This window comes from Puntigrus tetrazona, chromosome 1 (assembly GCF_018831695.1).
Source record: "Puntigrus tetrazona isolate hp1 chromosome 1, ASM1883169v1, whole genome shotgun sequence".
Taxonomy (NCBI): domain Eukaryota; kingdom Metazoa; phylum Chordata; class Actinopteri; order Cypriniformes; family Cyprinidae; genus Puntigrus; species Puntigrus tetrazona.
The window spans coordinates 26367282-26385688 of NC_056699.1; the positions used below are offsets into that span (position 1 = coordinate 26367282).

General features: G+C 41.5%; 3 protein-coding genes across 3 annotated transcripts; 2 read left to right on the forward strand and 1 right to left on the reverse strand.

The window, feature by feature from the left end:
- The first annotated feature begins 418 nt into the window (after window positions 1–418).
- acta1a (actin alpha 1, skeletal muscle a) lies at window positions 419–4768 on the forward strand. Its single transcript, XM_043238051.1, has 7 exons — window positions 419–566; window positions 1669–1808; window positions 1915–2239; window positions 2692–2853; window positions 2933–3124; window positions 3220–3401; window positions 4283–4768. Exons 2-7 carry the CDS (start codon window positions 1680–1682, stop codon window positions 4424–4426), a joined length of 1134 nt encoding a protein of 377 aa, XP_043093986.1. The 5' UTR covers window positions 419–566; window positions 1669–1679; the 3' UTR covers window positions 4427–4768.
- Window positions 4769–5786: 1018 nt separating this feature from the next.
- ccsapa (centriole, cilia and spindle-associated protein a) lies at window positions 5787–9379 on the forward strand. The gene is made up of 4 exons (XM_043224759.1): window positions 5787–5953; window positions 6482–6853; window positions 6940–7244; window positions 8216–9379. The coding sequence occupies exons 2-4, from the start codon at window positions 6496–6498 to the stop codon at window positions 8393–8395; spliced, it is 843 nt and encodes a 280-aa protein (XP_043080694.1). The 5' UTR covers window positions 5787–5953; window positions 6482–6495; the 3' UTR covers window positions 8396–9379.
- A 3456-nt stretch (window positions 9380–12835) lies between these two features.
- Window positions 12836–16411, reverse strand: si:ch211-133l11.10 (rho-related GTP-binding protein RhoU). The gene is made up of 3 exons (XM_043222700.1): window positions 16188–16411; window positions 15938–15996; window positions 12836–15527 (listed from the first exon to the last, which is right to left on the reverse strand). The coding sequence occupies exons 1-3, from the start codon at window positions 16408–16410 to the stop codon at window positions 15051–15053; spliced, it is 759 nt and encodes a 252-aa protein (XP_043078635.1). The 5' UTR covers window position 16411; the 3' UTR covers window positions 12836–15050.
- Between the last annotated feature and the right edge of the window lie 1996 nt (window positions 16412–18407).

Genomic DNA, 18407 nt, shown 5'->3' on the forward strand with positions numbered 1-18407 from the left:
GCTATCCCAGCCAAATGCTGCACTATCCTAACAAACCATACATCAGTAGAAAGCGTATTCATTCAATGTAATTGATTTAAAATGCAAAAAAAAAACAACCTTATGACTGGTTTAAATTAGCCATTTACATTTGGCAAATACGTTTATATAAAGCAAATTATATTACATCCTACACATAGCTCCAATCCATTGACATTTTTATTTGAGCATTGGTAAAATGTAATGGTAAACAATAATAACCCACTGCCATGCCCTTATATTGAGATGTAGTCCACAAACGCCCAGCGCCGGCCTCCGACTCCGCTCGTACGGTGGCCCCGCGCCCGCCCGCCCGCTGTGGTCCGGGGTCTGGAGCGCCATATATGGAGCCCCTCCGCTCGACCCACCGACACCCAAATATGGACGAGGATCGGGAAGAATTCCATTCGAATGCATTGACATTCCTTAATGGTTGTCCGAGGAGCAGAAAAGCCGAGGACGGGTGTATATAAGATGGTCCGCGCGGTGGTCATTGTGTAGCACGCGCTTCCGTTTGACTTCTCGACTCCGAGCACGAGCAGACACAGGTGAGTTTAACCGGAGCGTTCAGAACCGGAAACCTTATGAATGGACTGATTTGACTCTAATCGTTCTACAGCAGTTTCGCGTTTGACTTCAAACTTTTTTTTTTTGGCTCGTTTGGGCTATTGCACCGATATCAGACCTCGTGCGTTTACGCTTGGCTATTTTTAACATGCTGTTTGTAAGTGTGTTGAAATTCTGCAATTAGTTGAGCGTGCTGTTTGATCACATTGGTGCAAATGGAAATGTAAATCGTAGGGCTATATTTCGTAATTTAAAAAAATGCTTTCTCACATGTTTTCATTCAGATTACACTGAACTAGTGGAAGGTTACTTTGGAAATAATATTAATAGTAATAGGTTAGCCTACATATTAAAATGTAATAAGTAGTGTTTTATTAGTGTAGTTACTTTATTGGTGTAACTGATTATATACTTTTGCCAACTTTAATTTTAAACTTAATGCCTTTAAGTGTTAATCGTTTTTAAAACATGCAAACCGAACAAACACTCAACACTGATTACTGTCACTCACAAAATCCTTCGTCACTCGAATTAAGAATATAGTCATTTAATTCTAAAGCGCCGCCGCCACACCATCTGACTTCAGCAGCTCGCTTTACTTTGAGATCATTCTGATGTAAATAGATTTCAAACCAAACCAACATGCAGCTATTTAATAAGTAGTGAATAATCAAATGTTTGCATAGCTATGACAGGAAACACCGCCATCTGGAAAAACAGAGTTAGGCTCAACTAAAAAATAAATAAATGAAATAAAGCATATGCTAAAGTAGGAAATTAGTTATTTAATAAGCATGCATTCTATTGTGTGACCTAAACTCCTGAAAAAGTCTCATATTTCAGAGCAATGTAATTTCTGAAAGTAACTGTAGTTTAATTAATTTTCTCAGTAAATGTAACTGATTAGTTACATTTATTTAGTATTTAAATTCCATAATTTAGTTACATGTAACCTCCCCAACACAGTTAGTGCACTAAAATTAAGCAGCTTCTAAGTGAATACATTTAAGATTTGAGATTGAGTGATGATGTTGTCTATGTTGTAGTGTCCTCGCTGACTTTTTCTCGTTGGCTTTTTCGTAGAACCCGCCAAGATGTGTGACGACGACGAGACTACAGCTCTGGTGTGTGACAACGGCTCTGGCCTGGTCAAGGCCGGTTTCGCTGGTGATGACGCCCCCAGGGCTGTCTTCCCTTCCATCGTCGGCCGCCCACGTCACCAGGTACATACAGAGATCCCTGCTGCACTTGTATTCATCATCGAGAGCATGGCTGTACTGGTTTTCCTTGCGCTATTCTGATCATGTTGTACTCAACGCTCCCCTTTAGGGTGTGATGGTCGGTATGGGTCAGAAAGACTCCTACGTTGGAGATGAGGCTCAGAGCAAGAGGGGTATCCTGACCCTGAAGTACCCGATCGAGCACGGCATCATCACCAACTGGGACGACATGGAGAAGATCTGGCACCACACCTTCTACAACGAGCTCCGCGTGGCCCCCGAGGAGCACCCAACCCTGCTCACAGAGGCCCCTCTGAACCCCAAGGCCAACCGTGAGAAGATGACCCAGATCATGTTTGAGACCTTCAACGTCCCTGCCATGTACGTGGCCATCCAGGCCGTCCTGTCCCTGTACGCTTCTGGCCGTACCACCGGTAAGAGCAAAGTGCATTTAAAGCAACTGTGACCCTAGAGCATCTACAGTATTTGTGGCAATAGCCAACGGCAAAATGATAGATTTTTCTTTTATGCCAAAAATCATTAGGATCTTAGGTAAAGATCATGTTCCTTGAAGATATTTTGTAAATGTCCTACTGTAAATATATCAAAAGATCATTTTTGAACTTCTTTTGGTCAACTTTAACAGTGATTTTCTCAATATTTAGATTTTTTTTGCACCCTCAAATTTATTTGCATTATCAAATAGTTGTATCTCAACCAAATATCATCCTATCCTAACAAAGCATCAATGTTTCAGGTGATTTATAAATCTAAATTTACCCTTATTACTGGTTTTGTGGTCCATGGTCACATTTTGTGACCAATAATGCATTCAAACTTGCTTGCTATTCGTTCTGACTGATTTCTTGTTCTCGGCTGTTATTAGGTATTGTGCTGGACTCTGGTGATGGTGTGACCCACAATGTGCCCATCTATGAGGGTTACGCTCTTCCCCATGCCATCATGCGTCTGGACTTGGCTGGTCGTGATCTGACAGACTACCTGATGAAGATCCTGACCGAGCGCGGCTACTCTTTCGTCACGACCGGTGAGTAGCCTACCTGGCATATTTCTAGCATGTGTGAAACGGTCCAAATAAACAACTCTTGCTTTGCCGTCCACCACAGCCGAGCGTGAGATTGTCCGTGACATCAAGGAGAAGCTCTGCTACGTCGCTCTGGACTTTGAGAATGAAATGGCCACCGCCGCCTCCTCGTCCTCTCTCGAGAAGAGCTACGAGCTTCCCGACGGACAGGTCATCACCATCGGCAACGAGCGTTTCCGTTGCCCAGAGACCCTGTTCCAGCCTTCCTTCATTGGTACGTTTGAGAACATCTACAATCATCGGTTGTTGTCTTATCTTTTTATCAGTCCTCCTAACTGTTTATATGCCCTCCTTGAAACACCTGCACAGGTATGGAGTCTGCCGGCATTCACGAAACCGCTTACAACAGCATCATGAAGTGCGATATTGACATCCGAAAGGACCTGTACGCCAACAACGTCCTGTCTGGTGGTACCACAATGTACCCTGGTATTGCTGACCGTATGCAGAAGGAGATCACAGCCCTGGCCCCTAGCACAATGAAGATCAAGGTAATACAGCCTACGGCAATAAAACTCAAGGAGTTGGTTTTTCCATGTTGACTTAGTAGGGTCATGAACTGCCTGTTTTTACTATTTTTTACTGTACTTTGAGGTCTACTCATAATGTTCTACTCAAATTTTCGGTCAAAAAGCATCATCATTTAGAAGTAATAAGCTATTTTGTGTCCTGTTTGTCTCACTGCTACTGTTGGCTAACACATTGACAGCCTTTAATGATAAATGCTGCAACAATTGAGGTTAAAAATACATATGAAAAGTACATATGAAAATTTCTGTAAAAACATGATGAAAGCTGTTACTCATATTTATGTGTTGCAATATTACTGTCGGATCCAATATAGCCAACATGGCATCTTCTTTCAGTTTCAAACTTTCTAAAAACCCTGCATCGAATTGTGTTTTATTTTGTAAATTAATCCAAAGTAAAAATTAAGTGAACAATGGACCTTCAGTGAAAGTCTGGAACTTCATTAAAAATAAAGATTACGCTTTCCTAATGTTGGGATCAGAAAGAAGACAATGCAATACTGTTTTCCACAACTCGGCACTGCATTTTAGAGCCATCTTTATGGTTTAGTTTCTGCATAGACCTGCATTATTTACACTATGTGTGAATGGGCGGGGCTAAACAGCAGGCTGTAGAAGCAGGCGTTGATCTTCTTCTGAGGCGCTGGTCAGTCACACTATTACGGTAGAAAAGTGGCACATTCCACAAGCTGTTATTTTGACAGACTGCCTTCGATATAAGCTGTTCGTAGACTAACGAGAAAGTTTTGAGTTCTGAAATTTGCAGGATTTTTATACTACAATGATGTCAAAAGGTTTAGACTAGTTTTCTGAGTGATGTTTTATCTCCTCTTCCTCTGTAGATCATCGCTCCCCCTGAGCGCAAGTACTCCGTCTGGATCGGCGGCTCCATCCTGGCCTCCCTGTCCACCTTCCAGCAGATGTGGATCACCAAGCAGGAATACGACGAAGCCGGTCCCAGCATCGTCCACCGCAAGTGCTTCTAAGTGCCTGGCTCACCATCCTGTAACCGCTTCCTGCTCGGGAACCAAACGACGGCGAATTGCTCCTCTGGACAGCTTTTCTACAGTCATCGTAATTCATGCATTGACGTAGGAGCAAGCAGTAAAACGTCAAGGGAAAGAGAAATACCAAGCGCTCTCATTGCACACAAATGTATTTATTACTGACTTCCATGGCTTGGTATTTTGACGAATGCTGTTTGAAATTGAAGGACCCCGTTCCTTTAGATTCCAGTGACTCTGACATACGTTCCACTGTACACCCGGTCCGGTTGAGGACCGACACAAATCACATTACAAATAAAACTGAAAATCTGTTTTTAAACATGGTACTCGTCGATGAATACCTCATTTCACGTTTCAGGCCACACTGAGACTGAGTAAACAATATTAACCCAACCTCTCCCGACGGTTTACACAACATGAAGTCTTGTTATGTCTGTAATCTGACGGCTATAAACCATCTGGGCTGTTTAAGTGGGCTCTAATGCGTATGAGACAATTAATGGATCACAGAAGCATTACAGTAGCACTGACAATCTTACAGTTTATACTTTGTATAAAGGAATCATAATCTTTATTAGCTGAAACTTTATATTATAACACAGAGGGTATTATGATATACAGTATCAAGCTGAAAGATATATATATATATATATATATATATATATATATATATATATACACACATACATATTGTATATAAACCTATAAGGAATTACAGTATTGATTTAGTACTACATAGGTTACTGAATGATTTTCTTCTTTATATGGTAACTTTTGTCATCTGTAAAGAAAAGTGCTTTGGTTTTACCCTGTAATATCAGCAAAACAAAATTATCCATGGTTTTATTGTAGTATTATTATTATTATTATAGGGAAAGTGTAGCAACCATGTTTCTTATGGCATATATTATTTGTAAACTTTGTATATTCACAGTTTTACTACACATTAGCATGGTTAAATTACGATTAGTGAAACAAAACCATTATAAATTTATGGTTACCTTGATTTAAATTTTTTTTTTTTTACCTTTTAGTCATTAAAAGGTTAACCTTTAACATGAACACAGCACAGAGATCAAAATGAATGAGATTCAGCTGAAAGCCTTACTTCATATTTGAGGTTAAAATATTTTACCGGCAGTCAAATACATTTTTCTGTGTTACAAATGATAGCTTTTCCCGGTTGCAAATAGCGTAAGGGCAAACTACTTCACAAATAATCAAAATTTCCTTAACTCAGGCGATTATAATCAAATTAGGGATCAATTAAACTGTAGATCGGATTGCGCGTGATTATTTGCGCATCAAGTCCTCAGGCGGTGATGCTGTGCGCATGCGCGCTGTAAAACACCAAAGCCGTAATATCAGCGAGGCTTGTTTTTCTAGTACGCAGCAGGCGCTCAACAGTGATGGAAAGGTGTATGCAGAATTCGCGAGGACGTAAAAATTAAAAATGCACGTCTTTATGCAACGTTAAGGCACAAGGAACGGAAAAGAAAGGAGCGGGTGAGTTTAAAGCGCTTACATTTATCCGAGTCGGTGTTTACCTACATCCTAAGCGCAGGTGAAGGCAGACCTGTAAACATAGTGCGCTGCCAACATAATCAGGCGGGTTTCTTCAGCGAATGCCATTATTTTGACCAGTTCCTCAATAACAGTAAATACGACCGCGTATACATTTAATGCAATTATTGTGTTATGATAGATAACGATTAGGCATGCACGAACACGCTCGTAAAAACGCGAAGGCAGCACCGTCGCAATTTGTTAATCATACGATAAACGTGCATTAAAGAGAACGTAAGAAATGTCCTTTAGAAATGTGACATCGGCTTATGTATTATGTAAAGAATATAAATAAATAATGTGGGCACTGGGCTGTAACCTACTCCACCGGAGAACGGGAATAACAGAATGCACTCCTCCTCCGTAGGGCTCAATGCAATACTAAAATCATCGCTGTGTGTGTACAGATGGAGTACGGGAAGTATGCGAGCGTGCACAGGCAAGGCTGACATTGTGTTCACTCCGTAGGTGATCATTTCACGATGTCTGCCAATAACAACTTGATGTCCAAGAAGATCCGGACGGAGTACATGAAGAAGTTCAGGGATCCCAAGTGGGAGACGTTCTCGAAATGCTACGAGGACTCTGTGAAGTACAGACTGACGCGGAGGCTGATGGAGCAGACGCACAGGCCGCTATTCGGAGACGGATGGGACAGCGGGTCCGACTCGAGCGGACGGTCCAGTCCCAAACAGAAGGAAGGGAACGTCTCAAATGCCAAACACTACACATCCTCATCGGAGTCCAAGAACGACAACGCAGAGGACTCCTGGAAGCCTCGGGTGAATGGAGAGGTTCACACGGATACCAGTGCAACCGTGGAAAGCTCTCTTCCCTTGGGTACGTTGGGTGTAAGCTTCATTGTTATTGAAACCTGATTTAAAGGGTCATTTTTGAGTGAACCGCTCCTTCTGCTTTTGCCACAGAGAACGGTTGCAAAGATGCGGCTCCTAACGGGCCATCGGAGTCTAACCCGAAGCGGAGACAGAGACGCAGGGCGCCGCGTTCGGAGCCGTGCTACCCTAATAAGCAGCTGGACAGCGATGAATCTCAGCTATCCGTATCAAGAAAACCGTCCAGGGCCAAGAGCCAACCGCCGGGCAACACCAAGGAGCGGGCGTCCAACCGTGAGAACAGACGGTCTTTTATCCGTTACGACTGGGCTGAAAGGCACATCGAGACCAGGGACAGAAGGACACCAAATATGAGAGCGTCTATGTCCGCTGGAGAGGTGAGCTTTGAAAGTAACTGCAGCTTCCCGTATCCTAACTGATACAGGCAATGAAAGTCCAGAAGAAAATTTAAATCATTATAAAAATCTATATTTTTCACAGATTTTAGCTATATATATATATATATATATATATATATATATATATATATATATATATATATATATATATATATAATTATTTTTAATATTTTATATTATAAATGTTTGATTTCTTCTTCAACTTATTATTGTATTATGTGGCCAAAATTTACGTTTCCATTTATATAAATAACATACGCTTTGACTAGAATTTATATTTTTAATGTATTTATATTTACATTGTTTATTTTTATTCCCTGCTGTATAGACAGCCATTAAAAGAAAGGAATCATTGTAAATTTGTATTTAAATCTGCACTTCTGATATTTTAAAAAGATATTTCATCATATTACGTGACCATAAATTCTGACTAATTTCTGGCATTTTTGCCTTTTATTAGGACTATATATATTGACAACAGGATTGGGAAAGTAACATGATCCTGGATTTGAAGTGTAACGGCTCTATATGTTGGTTTGCCGACCATTATTTTTAACATATTTTTTACATATAAATATTAAAAAAGTTTATCAGCATTACTGTTATCTCTATAATAATTTAGTTAATTCAATATTTTTAAAGCTGCATTGTATTTCTATTAGCAGAAATGAGCATGAGTCGGTTTTTAACAGATTTGAATAAATGATACAAACAAAGAGGGGAACGTTGAAGTGACTAAACAGCCGTGTACTAATCAGTGGAAAGAAGCACCATGGGACATCTTACCCCGCACGAGGAAGCGGTGAATAATTCAGCGTAGAGCAGCGATATCCTGAAGCTGCAGTCAGATTACCTTCTCCGGTGTACAGAAGTTTAGTAGGCCGAAGAGCCGGATTTCATCAGCGTAGGAAACTGCAAAGAGAACTGAATGCATCTGAATTGGTTTGCAGATTCATCAGGCTGATGTGGGCGTCCAGACGCGAAGAGAGGCTAAAAAGGGCGGGAGATTGTCAGAGCACCGGCGGGCAAGGTCAGCTGACCTGGAGAAGTGCAGAAGATCAGCGCTGAGCGTGGCGGACGAGCGCTGGATGACCGAGTACATGCGCTGCTTCTCCGCTCGACTGAGGTAGAGGCTCGAGAACGAGATCCCAAACCAGCAAAAACTCGAAAGAAAAGTTACACGCATTCCTTTAAATTCGATACGAGATGCAGTTAATTCATATTTTTTTGATGCTGGCTACAATCACTTTGCTATGAATGCATTGAAGGACCAAACATTTAAATATTACACCAAAAAGGTGATTTCACTTCCTAGCTATTAGAAGGTTTCAGACTTTTAACGTGGGCCGCAGGGATTTAACGGTCCAAATTCATTTCTGAGTGGACCAAACACGTATTATTTCTGATTGTTTATGCCGATCTCTAGCGAATGTTACTCTACACGCTGTCGTCACAGTGTCAGCTGTGCTGTTTGTTCTCTTGAATGTGATTGACTGATGTTTGGTTTGTTTTCACCGATCACACGTGTTTGAGAGGCCGTGTTGGAAGTGCAGTGCTGTGCAAGTCGTGAAATGTTTTCTAAAAAAAAAGTGCATTTTCCTCACCGATCGCCGACGGTCGTCATTTTAATCCACTTTTTTTGCACAAAGATGTCGAGTTATTAATATTTTTAGATGGAAAAATAATTGAGGGCTGCTTGAAGACCATCATTTGATTCTTGTGAATGTGATCATTTATTATGCATTGAGTTATTTATTGGAGCACAGGTCTGGTATGAAAATACGTATTTGCTCACGTGTATATCTTTTGCTTTTTTCTGTGATATTTAACAATGCATCAGCGCCGTGACGCTTTACTGGGGGACATTTCCTTAATAATTGGGTTGCCTGTCATCTAGACTATTTCATAAAAGGAAACTCATTCTGTTTAAGGCTACTGACGCTGATGTTCTTGAATGAAGTATATGAAATATGCTAACTTGTTGATTTTCTTCAGCAATGTTTACATTTTGATCACCGTATTTGTACATGAGAACATGCACAGGTAGATATATTTTCATCTGCAGAACAGAAATACTCCTAATGCATTGCAGTGAATAAAATATGTTTGAGTAACATCGTGTCTCTTCGATATTATGTTCGTAAATCACAATATCGTATGTTAAACATCAGTATAACTTACTTTAAAGGTATAAATAAACATCTTTGTGTGTTTTCTATGACGTTTACATCCATAGTGCTATAATTTCATTTATTTTGTATTGTATAGTCAGTATATCTGCATTTTGTTTTATACAATGATACAGTGGGGTTCGAAAGTTTAAATCCACTAGTGACTATGTTTTTTTAAATCATTTTAAAATCCCGAAGGATTCCAATATGAACACTGTGCAGGATTCTAATTAGAATTCCGAACAATTTTGGAACAAAAGGAATTTAAAGGAGTCCTAAAGGAAGTTGTTCCTATTCTGTTGTCCAAAAAAAATTTAAACCTCAGAAATGGTCAAAATTAAAACCTCAAGTCCTGTAAGAATCTCACTGGGCTGCTTCCAAATGATTATTATTTAATTACAATTATATTATTATTTTCAGAGTTTGCATGAAATGCTTCTAATCCATCATTAACTTTCCAGACCTTTATTTCCAGTGTGGTCTTTCGGACCCCGTTGTGTGTGTCTATGTTAACACTCTGACTGGTTTTCCTAATGGAGCTTCTCAGAGCATCCAGCTACTTGCACATATGCCACAAACTGTCAGGCATCCGCAACACGGTCCAACTCATCTCGCCACCTCTGAAGCCAGCTGAGGTTTAGCGCGGACCTGCTGACGGACAGCAGACGGCTCAGAGGCCTGATTCATGCCGTGATGTAGTGCACGTCTTTGTTTCAATTGGCTGTTAAACGGCATGATCAGAAGTGCTGACGTGCCATTGTGATCTGTCTAACCCGCACTATAAATAGCCACCTGCTAAAAGTCTAATCTCACCGACAGCTGCGCGTCTGCGAGATGTAGAGGACAGAAGAGCGATGTGTGTGTACAAACCAGGAGATGTAGCCAGAAAGAGTTCTGTTTTACTGGTGTAACGTGTCTAAACAAACATCTGTCGCAGGTTTTCTCATCCGAGACTGGCTGATCTGTGCCGGCTGCGTTTGGTAAAGGCTCTAAAGCGCTCGGAGGTATGAAACTCTAGACACTCGTGTTACACTTGCGCACCTCTTTCAGCTCCATCCTGTTACTCGGCAGACCCTGGGAGACGCTGATGAAGACCATTAAGCGGAGGAGCAGCTGTTTCCGTATCACACCTGTCCACGTTGATCTTCAGCACCCTGCAGAATGACCACTGGATGAGGAACTTTATAAGAGAGCAGATTGTGAAAGATAGCACACAAATACATCTTGATAATGTATATATATATATATATATAGAAGGAGAGAGAGAGATTTATTACTATATTTATAATTAAACACTCACAACTATAAGCATCTTGACTGTTTTACGTACATAACAACATCTTAAACCATTGCCTAATTATTTATCTGACAGAAAACGCCTTAAAATGCCTTACTAAGATGAGCAAACACTCTAAAAGTACAATTTTCAACAATTTATGTTGCTGTACTCACCTCAAATCAATTTCAAATCATTTAAAACCGTTAAAAAAACCAAACAGCCTAATAAACTGCAAAACAACGCAACTGAAAGGCACTGTAATACTATAAACGGGGTAAAATGAGAAGATGTTTTTAGCAAGTTCCTTAAGACAACAGCAGGATTTCGAGTTTACCTGTTAGCTGTTTAGCAACCGTCAGGATACGCTTCGAGAGGGACCATTTATGTGAAAAACGTGAAATGTCTCTTTAGGTGAACTAACATACAGGTTACATGTATGTCAAGACCAGCTGACACCAAATAGGCCAGGTTTTCACAGCAAAACCAGCGCAATTGCTACTCGAAACTAGCCCGAAACTAGCCTAGCTGCTTTTCAGGGGCGATACCCTAGTTAAAAAACGCCTTCTGAGGGATAAAATATCATATTTTGGCAGGATTTCAGGCTAAACATCGCGTTATTGGGGTCGCTTCGAGCCGTGGCCGTTAAAAACATTCGGCGGGAAAACCGCGAATTTAAAATAACGGACTTATTATAAGCGCGCTGTCGCTTTAAATGCAAAAATTATTATTTGTATTTTATTTTTTTTCCAATGATTATTGATTACAATGTCCTATACAAACAAATTTATAATATTTAATTAATTAATAATAAATAATTAATTATGGCTCAAACCAGTGAACGCAAAATCCCAGGTCTTTTGGTGAACGGAAATGAAAGTCAAACGGATTCCAGTGAAGAACTGCCCTGAAGGACGACAGAGGAGCAAAAGCAACGCAAAAGGAGAACCCGTGAGATGAGGGTGAGAGCAGCAGCTGTCGTGCAGTGGGATTATTCCACGTGTGCTGAACATGTGTCCGCCGCTGTCTGTCCAGATCTGAACCCGTGTGACCCTCACCTGTCTCGTTCTGGACGGAGTATATTAGGGCTGCGCACCTGTCGAGTCACGTGTCGTATATGACATCACAGGAGTCAAAAATGAAACGGAACAAAAAAAAAGCCAAAATTAATTTAGCTGAACGGATTCAGGAAGTATCAAACGCTAATTCGAGATGCCGATAGCAGCCGATATAAATAACGCTATGCAATGTAATTAAAATTTTAATAATATATTTTTAAGACCTTTTCAAGCTAAACGTTTGACACAAAGTTTATGTTTGAGAGGGTAAACGCGACAGATCTAGCACTAAAATTAATAACTGTATGCATTGTGCGTTTTTTGTGCGATTCTGCAAAGACACCTGTGCGGACCTTGAGAACCGTTTTCATACATGCACTAAAAACCAAATCTGAAGACAGCGAAGAAAAGATCGTGCAGGATTTGCAAGATGCTGATACAGGCTTCAGTGGCATTCAGGCATAAAGCAATCCTGCCGAGGGCCACATGACATCCCAGCAGAACCCACACAGAAACCTGTTCAAAACTCAATAGTGTCCTCTACAGGTGAAGCTCCCTAAGCGCACTAGAGACACAGTAAAAGCCTTATACTGAATCCTGTTGTAAATACTGTTACAATACAATAGCATTGTATTAATATACGCTGAGTAGGAGCTATGGCTTGCTGGAAAAACTAAAGATGTAAGTCACACTCCTCAGGACTGTCTTCGACCCACCAGCTGAACCCAACGATCTCCGTTTCAGCGAGCCGTACTGATAAAATCACCCAGGTTCGGCTTTCAAGGCCTGTTGTTCTGATGTTATTCCTACATGATTTCTGCAGCAGGTGGAGTTTGAGGTCAAGAGATCCCGCGAGGGGAAAACCAGTCGCCATCTGCCTGCTTAATTCCCACAGGTGGCTTCAATCTGGACCCATTACAGGATCAGCTGCGGCGCGAGAGCCTTTCTGCCCGTCTCGCTGCAGTCAGCTCACTTTAAACTCATACGAATGGCAATAAATGACTCTTTATGAATGCAAGCTCGGGTTGATGATGAATCATTACATAAAAACCTTACAGAATTGTTTTGCATGCATTTGCTTCATACAAAAAAAACTATCAATATATATTCAAAATTCAAAGTGAGCGAACAAATGAATAATCTAAACCAAATCAATATTTGGTCTTACTACCTTTTGCCTTCAAACCAGCATCAATTCTTATAGGTACACCTGCACAAAGTCAGGGATTCTGTAGGATTATAGTCAGGTGTATGATCAAACAATTACACCAAACTAGTGCTGATGATCATCAGTGTCACACGCAGGTCGAAACCCAGTCCTGAACTCAAACAGAAAGAGCTGTGTGGGAGGCTGAAAACCGGGTGAGGAACAGACAAGGTCTGCTAGCGATGTGAGGTCGTGAAAGGCAGTTGGCAAGATTGAGCAGAGCAAGAAGACACAGGGTAGTTATACGGCATCAACAAGGTCTCTCCCAGACGAAGATTTCAAAGCAGACTGGGGTTTCATCAAGAACTGGCAGAAACCAGCGGGACCCAATTACACCCATCTACTGTCCGGAGAAGTCTGGCCTGAAGTGGTCTTTGTGAAAGAGCATGAAAGCAGCCAAAAAGCCATACCTCAGAGGTGGAAAACAAGGCCGAGCGACACGGAAACATAGGAACCGAGGCTCAGAAAAATGGCAGCAGGTGCCATCTGAAAATATTTGACTGTAGCAGAAGGCAGTTTGATCGTCGAAGGGCAACAGTGAAGCATGGTGGAGGTTCCTTTAAACGCTTGGGGCTGCATTTCTGCAAATGGAGCTGGAGATTTGGTCAGGATTAATGGTGTTCCCCAAACATACAGTCATTAAGAACTATCTTCAGCCTAAAGAAGAACAAGTAGAAGTGATGGCACGGCCCCCACACAGCCCTGATCTTACACCAGATATTGTTCTGATTTAGATTTCTCTTTTGTTCATTTGAGAAAATAAATGTTTAGCACTTCCGTTTTCGAGAGCGTCCTTTCGTTTACAGCATTTTTTCACGCCTGCCTAAAACCTTTGCACAGTGACGTATATAAAGCAAATGCGCGCGTACATTTCTGCAGCTCAAATATTAAAACATGGTGCTGCTGATTAAAACATTGTTTTAATTCAATGCATGAACTGATAAATGTGGAACGCAATAAGATTTTGCTATGTTTTATTTACATTATGATGCACAGAGAGAGTTTAAAGGAGCTCATTCAACGCTATATTCACGCGGTGAGGGTCATCGCGCAGGTAATTGTTATTCTGTGACGGCAGTAATTACGTCTGCCGCGAGAGCCCCAGATTGCCGAGGGAAAAGCGTAACGCAGTGATGTAAATGAATCAGATCCCATTAAAGGCTTTAGGGCCATACGGAGCTTCGACAGGGCCGTCTGAACGAGACCCGCCGGGGGAGAGGCTCTGAAGCGGACTCATTTGAACGTGCACGACGAAAAACGCTGCAACGGTTTTTATTTCACTGCCTTTGTGCGACTTATTTCGAGTATAAAATGAAGTAAACCGTCGGAATGAGGCAGACTGTGGGTGAGACATCAAACCCGACTCCTTCAGTCTTGATCTTCAGTCTGTTTAAAGGATCAGCTAATCCTATGAATGCAAGGTACTGGGCCAAACCACAAACACGTCTGGGTCACAGGTGTATACAGCAGGAGGGCCAATTAAGACAGAAAAACAAATACATATAGAATTTTTTTAAAATATATATATATACATTAACTTCTCTATTTGAATATATTTCGAAATGTAATTTATTTATTTATTTTTTTAATGAAATGGACTTCTTTATAAAAAGAGCGTACTCCACACTGTCTATAAATATTATATTCAACATCTATTGTTCTATAACAATCATATATAATTTCACAAATGCTATCTTCGTCCTTCCTTTCGTGCTTTTACGAAATAAAAGTCCTTGCAATGATTTGTCAGTTGATCTTTCACGTCCTTTAAAGTTTTTAGGTGACCTAGACGTGAACTTGAACCAAAAAGGACCTTACTTTCCTAATGCGCGTTTTCGTTTTTGCCCACAGTTCACTTCACGTCATTCCAAACTAATATCGTTGCTGTAAACGTGACACAAAGCACAAAATTCATGTCCATTTCTACGTCGTCGCTCTCCGCGTCACAGCACAACGAGGCTTTGAATCCCATTTCATCTGCGCTTGACTTTAAGAGGGTTTTATTTAAATAGTGAGCATCTGACTCGAGCAAGAAAGGCATCTCGGACCCACCAGCGTGGCTTAACCGGGTTCTCACTGAAGGTCAAAGCTCTGGACGCAGCTCAGTTTCCTCCACCATGTTTCTGAGAGCTGCTTGATTTTATCAGGAGTTTTGTCTCTGAGCGTGTGCGTCCTCGGCCGCGCGGCCTCCTCCGCGTGCCTCATGCTGGCCAGGATGGCTCCGTCGAACACCTCCTTCAGGTTCTTCTGCGTCAGCGCTGAGCATTCGACAAACGTGACGGCGCCGATGCTCCGGGCGCACAGCCGGGCCTCGTCTCCGCTCACCGGTTTCTCCCGGCCGTCGGCGAGGCGGATCAGCACCTGGACGTCCTCCTGCAGGTCGCTCTGGGTGCCCACGAGGATGATGGGAACGCCCGGACACAGGCGATGGACCTCGGGGGCCCAGCGGGTCGCCACGCTCCTGAAGGACGACGGAAGAACCGCGCTGTAGCAGAGCAGGAAGACGTCGGCTTCGCGGTAACAGAGCGGACGGAGCCGCTCAAACTCGTCCTGAAAACACGAAGAAAAGTAACGTTTCACTTACTGATTCGAACACTGTGGCCCATGCATGCGATGCAAACAAATACAGCAATGCATGTGTTTTTGCTATTTATAAAAGAATAGAAATATAATATGATATAATGCATGTATGCATTTTGGTTATCAGTCTGATGAGTAAGGTGCAGAGAAGATCTACTTGGCAGTCACGAAAATCTACAGGACTAAGGGAATGCACGAGCTGATTCTAACACTAGGTGGCGCTCTAACGTCATATCCTGTTGCTTACACATAGAGGCTGATCCGCTGCCCCCCATCTCTGCCGTTCAAAGCACAGAGAGAAAAAGAGATCATCCATCCATCCGAACAAGATAGATAGATAGATAGATAGATAGATAGATAGATAGATAGATAGATCTCACCTGTCCTGCCATATCACACAGTTGAAGTTGAACTGGTCTTCCGTCCACCACAACCCTAGCTGAGATAATAAAACTTACGTTTATCAATTTGTATTGATATGCAATCAATATAAAGCTGAACATAATGCATTTTCAAGGAAATACCAATTGCATGGTGTCAAAAAGTTATTGACAGGTCTGTATATTTACGCAGTCTATATAAAACGGTAGCTGTACGGCAGATGCACTCTGGTATGGATGTGGAGTTTACCTGTGAAGTTGTCAAAGGCGGTGGGAACGTGTTCTGCCGGATATCCGTTAGTGGTGTAGCTGATGATCAGGCTCGTTTTACCCACCGCCGCGTCCCCGACCAGCACGCACTTGACCCGGCGCTCAGGCGCGGCGGCGGACGCCGGTGAGTGTCGCTGAGGAGCCGCTCGCGGTGGAACCGGAGGCGGACCGTCGTCTTCATTCACCCCGTCCTGCGACGGCATCGCGTTGTCCGGTAAACGAATGCAACCTCGGTGGTTCAAAGCAAGCCCGCGGCCGCCGTCAAGACATCGTTATCTCAATAAATGGCTTTATTTACCATTCCTGCATCGCTGAACGACGGCGCGGATCGCTCGCGCACCTGCTGGGTTCTTTCTCTCGCGCTCTCAAGTCAAGTTCGAGCGCGCGCAGCCGCGTCAGGTTGATTGACAGACGAGCATCTGCTGCAGTAAGAGGATTAATACACGACACATGCGCGCAGTGTTGCGTTTCACTGAACCTCGCGTCCCCTCCCAGCGCTGGAGGAAAGAACTGGGAAGAAAACCGGAGAAAAAAATGTATTTTCACCTCCGGAACATATCCTCTTATATGCGCTTTATATAAGTAGTGCACTAAAACACAGCAAGACGTACTACATAGATAGATAGATAGATAGATGGATGGATGGATGGATGGATAGATAGATAGATAGATAGATAGATAGATAGATAGATAGATAGATAGATAGATAGATAGATAGATAGATAGATAGATAGATAGATAGATGGATACATAAATAGGTGATAGATAGATGATAGATAGATAGATAGACAGATAGATAGATAGATAGATAGATAGATAGATAGATAGATAGAGATAGATAGATAGATAGATAGGTGATAGATGGATGGATAGATAGATAGATAGATAGATGGATAAATAGATAGATAGATAGATAGATAGATAGATAGATGGATAGATAGACAGATAGATAGATGGATGGATGGACCAAAATCTAAAATATCTCCTGAATAAAATATGAGGTCAAGTGATAAACGATGTGAAAGGTCAAGAACGTGGTGACATGTGACAGGCCGTTGCTATGAGCAACCAAGGCTTGGTCTTGGTCTAAAGTTTAACTGTACTGAATTAGTGAGTAAAAAAGGCCGCTTCTCTCAAAAAGTGCAAAACCGGTTCGTGATTCGATGTAATGTTCTCGTTCTTTCAAACAAGACTGGTTTTGACCTCGCCTCTGCTTCTCAATCGCAGCACTTTGGGTGATTATGATGAAAAATAGCAAGCCGATCCCGTCTTTTCTTCTCCTCCATTTATCAGGCCGGTGCGGCTCCTCCTCGGTGGATCTGCAGCTATGAGCTGGTGCCATCTGTCCACCCGTGCGCTCAGGCAGCCACCAGAAGGCCTCAACATGTGCTGATGTAAATGGAGAGCTCAACTTTCCCAGGACAGAGCTGACCCTGGCAGCCGCCCTCACACACAAACACACGCACACACACGTGGGTATATCACACCATCAAAGGCACCTCACGCCCCTTATCCACACACACACACAGATCCACTGAAAACACATTTGCTGAGTACAAGTCCATCAAACACCTGTCAGATAAGAGCTAGATAAGAGCTGGCACCAACACACAACACACACACACACACACACACACACACACACACACACACATACAGGTGTGTGTTTCTGTCAGCACGGGTTTACGTCTATGTGGGTGAAAATCATGAAAACAGTCAAGAAACATCCAAATCTTATTTCTTCCTAAAATGACAACACGTTATTACATAAATTAAACACATCATGGTGAGAGTTTGGATGGAGATTAGCAGAACTGATCATTTACAATATAAATGACAAATGGCAGCATTACATACACTACAGTTATATTAGTCATATACACGGTGTAGCTTTATGAAAATAATAACATAATAATATATATATATATATATATATATATATATATATATATATATATATATATATATATATTGCATTACAGAAAAGTAATTATTTTATTTTTTTACTTATTGCATTATGGAAATTAGATTTGTTTTTCATTATGGTGAATTTAATTAACGTAATAATAGTTACTTTATTTTATTGCATTGTGGTAATGAGAACTATTAGATATATTTATTGCAATATATAATGAATATTTATTTCTTTATTGCATTATATTATGTTAATGAATTTGTACATATTTATTGCATTGGGGTA